Raw genomic sequence first — 3257 nt, forward strand, 5'->3', positions numbered from 1 at the left:
TTTTCTCCCACCTCAAATTCTAGCTCTTTTCTTCTCTTATCCGTATAACTCTTTTGGCGATCTTCAGCTATCTTAATCCTCATCCTGATCTTATCTATAGCTTCCACTATCTTCTCAATAAGTTTTAGACCCAAAATTCTCTTCTCGCCAACCTCATCCCAACATATTGGTGAACAACATCTTCGGCCATACAATGCCTCGTATGGAGCCATGCCAATAGTAGCTTGAAAACTATTATTGTATGCAAATTCCACCAGTGGTAAGTGGTTCTCCCATTTACCGCCCAAATCTAGTATACATGCCCTCAACATATCTTCTAATACTTGTATAGTTCGTTCTGACTGTCCATCGATCTAAGGATGATATGTAGTACTGAATGATAACTTAGTTCACATAGCTATCTGAAGACTCCTCCAAAATTTTGAAGTGAATCTGGGGTCCTTGTCTGACACAATGGATGTTGGTATCCCATGAAGTCAAACGATTTCTCTGACATCCAATTATGCAAATTGTTCCAAACTGAAAGTCATACGGACCAGTAGAAAATGGGCAGATTTTGTAAGTCGGTCTACTATAACCCAAATTGCATCGTGACCTTTTGCTGACCTAGGAAGGCTCACTACAAAATCTGTCGAGATTTCCTCCCACTTCTATTCTAGTATGTCCAATGGATTTAATAGCCCTGATGGTTTTTGATGCTTCGCTTTCACTTGTTGACAATACACTTCGACACAAATAAAGCTATTCCTCCACCAAAAGGTATTACGTAAGTCTTTGTACATCTTTGTAGAGCCCAGGTGTGCAGCATAAGAAGCAGAATGAGCCTCAGTCATAGTCTCCTTCCTTATTTCTTCATTCTTAGGTACACACAGTCTGCCTTTAAACATAAGTGTTTTATCACTGCTTATCTCAAATCCCTTCCTTTTCTCGGTTCCAACTTCTACCTTTATCTTTTCCAAGAAAGAGTCATCCCTTTGACCTGCTATAATCTTGTCCCTGAGGGTTGATTTTAGAACCAAACTTGTCAACTTACATGATGCTCAAGCTGGTAGTGTTAGCACTTCTCTCCTCAAATTTTCAAAGTCCTTGATTAACTGATTTTGTTATGTTCCCAGTGCTGATAAGTGACCCTAGTTCTTCCTACTCAAAGCAACTGCTACTACATTAGCTTTACCAAGATGGTCATGGATGGTACAATCATAGTCTTTTACTAACTCTAACCATCGTCTTTATCTCATGTTTAATTCCTTCTGGGTAAAGAAGTACTTGAGGATCTTATGGTCACTGTAAATTTCACACTTGCTTCCATATAAGTAATGATGCCAAATCTTGAGAGCGTGAACTACCGCTGCAAGTTCTAAATCGTGCGTCGGATAATTTTTCTCGTACTGCTTTAATTGTCTTGATGCATAGGCTATCACCCTTCCACATTACTTCAAAACACAACTCAGACCTAGCTTGGAAGCATCACTATAGATAACAAATCCCTCCGATGCCTCCGAAATTGCTAACACTGGAGTGGATACTAATCTATTTTTAATTATTGGAAGCTTTGTTCACGCATTTCAGTCCATACAAACTTCACACCCTTTCGAGTTAGTTGTGTCAAGGGACCCGCTATCTTAGAAAAGCCTTCTATAAATCATCGATCGTATCCAGCCAAACCTAGGAAGCTCTTTACGTCTCCAACATTCATAGGTCTTTGCCAGTTTGTAATAGCTTCAACCTTACTTGGGTCTACTTCGATACCATTTGCTGTCACAATGTGTCCTAAAAATCCTATTTGATCTAGCCAAAATTCACACTTCTTGAATTTAGCATTCAATTTTTCCTTACGTGAAGTTCCCAAAATTGTCCTCAAATGGCTTTCATGCTGCTGAGAATCTCTTGAATACACTAGTATATCATCAATAAACACAATAACAAATTTGACTAGGTACTAATGAAATACTCTATTCATTAGATCCATAAATACTGTAGGGACATTAGTAAGTCCAAATGGCATAACTGTAAACTCGTAATGTCCATAACGAGTTCTAAATGCTATTTTAGGTATGTTACTCGGCTTGATATTTAGTTGATGATAGCCTGACCTCAAATCAATCTTTGATAATATGGTTGCACCATTCAATTGATTAAATAAATCTTCAATTCTTGGGAGAGGATATATATTCTTGACAGTCAGCTTATTCAACTCTCGATAGTCAATACACATTATCATGGTTCCATCTTTCTTTTTCACAAAAAGTACTGGAGCTCCCCATAGAGACATGCTTGGTCTGATAAAACCTTTATTTAGAAGTTCCTCCAACTGCATTTTTAACTCATGTAATTCTTTTGGCACTATACGGTATGGAGCCTTAGACACTAGTGCAGCTCCGAGTATCAAGTCTATTGTAAATTCCACTTGTCTATCAATTGGGGCACCTGGTAGGTAATTAGGAAATACGTCAGCGTATTCTTGCACAACAGGCACTTTATCCAATGTTAACTCTTCTGATGGTGAGCTAGTAAGACTAACAAGTTATCGTTGATAGGTTTTCTTCCTCAATAGCTTTTCCACTTGCATAGCTGAGATAAGACGTGGGAGTGCCTTAATTTTTGACCCATAAAATCTAAACTCTTCCTCTTCAGGTCTTTTCAAGATCACCTCTTTCTCAAAATATACAATTGTAGCTCTATTGCTACCTAACCAATCCATACCGAAGATAATATCACAATCTTTTAGTTCTATAACATGTAAATCTGCCTCAAGGATTAACCCATCAAAATCTATTTGTACTGCCTTAGCAATCTTATTGGTATCAATGACTCCTCTTGATGGCATACTAACCTCTAGTGTACTACTAGTTTTCTCACATAAAACATTGATATTAGCTAGGCATGTTGCAGAGATAAAAAAAAAGTGTTGTCGGAATCAATAAGAACATAAACAAGAATGCCGTAAACAGATAAAATACCTGTAATTATGTTTGGATCTTGGGCTAACTCATCATGTGTCATGGCAAAAATTCTTGCATTTCCTTTCTTCACCTGTTCAGCAACCTTAACCAGCATTGCCCGACATCTTGAAGCATAATATCCTGTCTGGCCACATTTGTAACAGACATTCTTGCCGCATAAACATTCACCGCTATGGGATTTTTGGCACTTAGGGCACCGAGGAACGGGATTATCTAATTGTCGGCTTATAGGCCCATTATTCTATTTCTTGAATTGTCCGAAACTCTTATCCTTACTCTGATCGTGCCATTTCC

General features: G+C 38.1%; 1 protein-coding gene across 1 annotated transcript; it reads right to left on the minus strand.

The window, feature by feature from the left end:
* Positions 1-650: 650 nt before the first annotated feature.
* Positions 651-1431, minus strand: LOC111411127. Its single transcript, XM_023041688.1, has 2 exons — positions 1298-1431; positions 651-996 (listed from the first exon to the last, which is right to left on the minus strand). Exons 1-2 carry the CDS (start codon positions 1429-1431, stop codon positions 651-653), a joined length of 480 nt encoding a protein of 159 aa, XP_022897456.1.
* Between the last annotated feature and the right edge of the window lie 1826 nt (positions 1432-3257).

Source organism: Olea europaea, chromosome 15 (assembly GCF_002742605.1).
Source record: "Olea europaea var. sylvestris chromosome 15, O_europaea_v1, whole genome shotgun sequence".
Lineage (NCBI taxonomy): Eukaryota > Viridiplantae > Streptophyta > Magnoliopsida > Lamiales > Oleaceae > Olea > Olea europaea.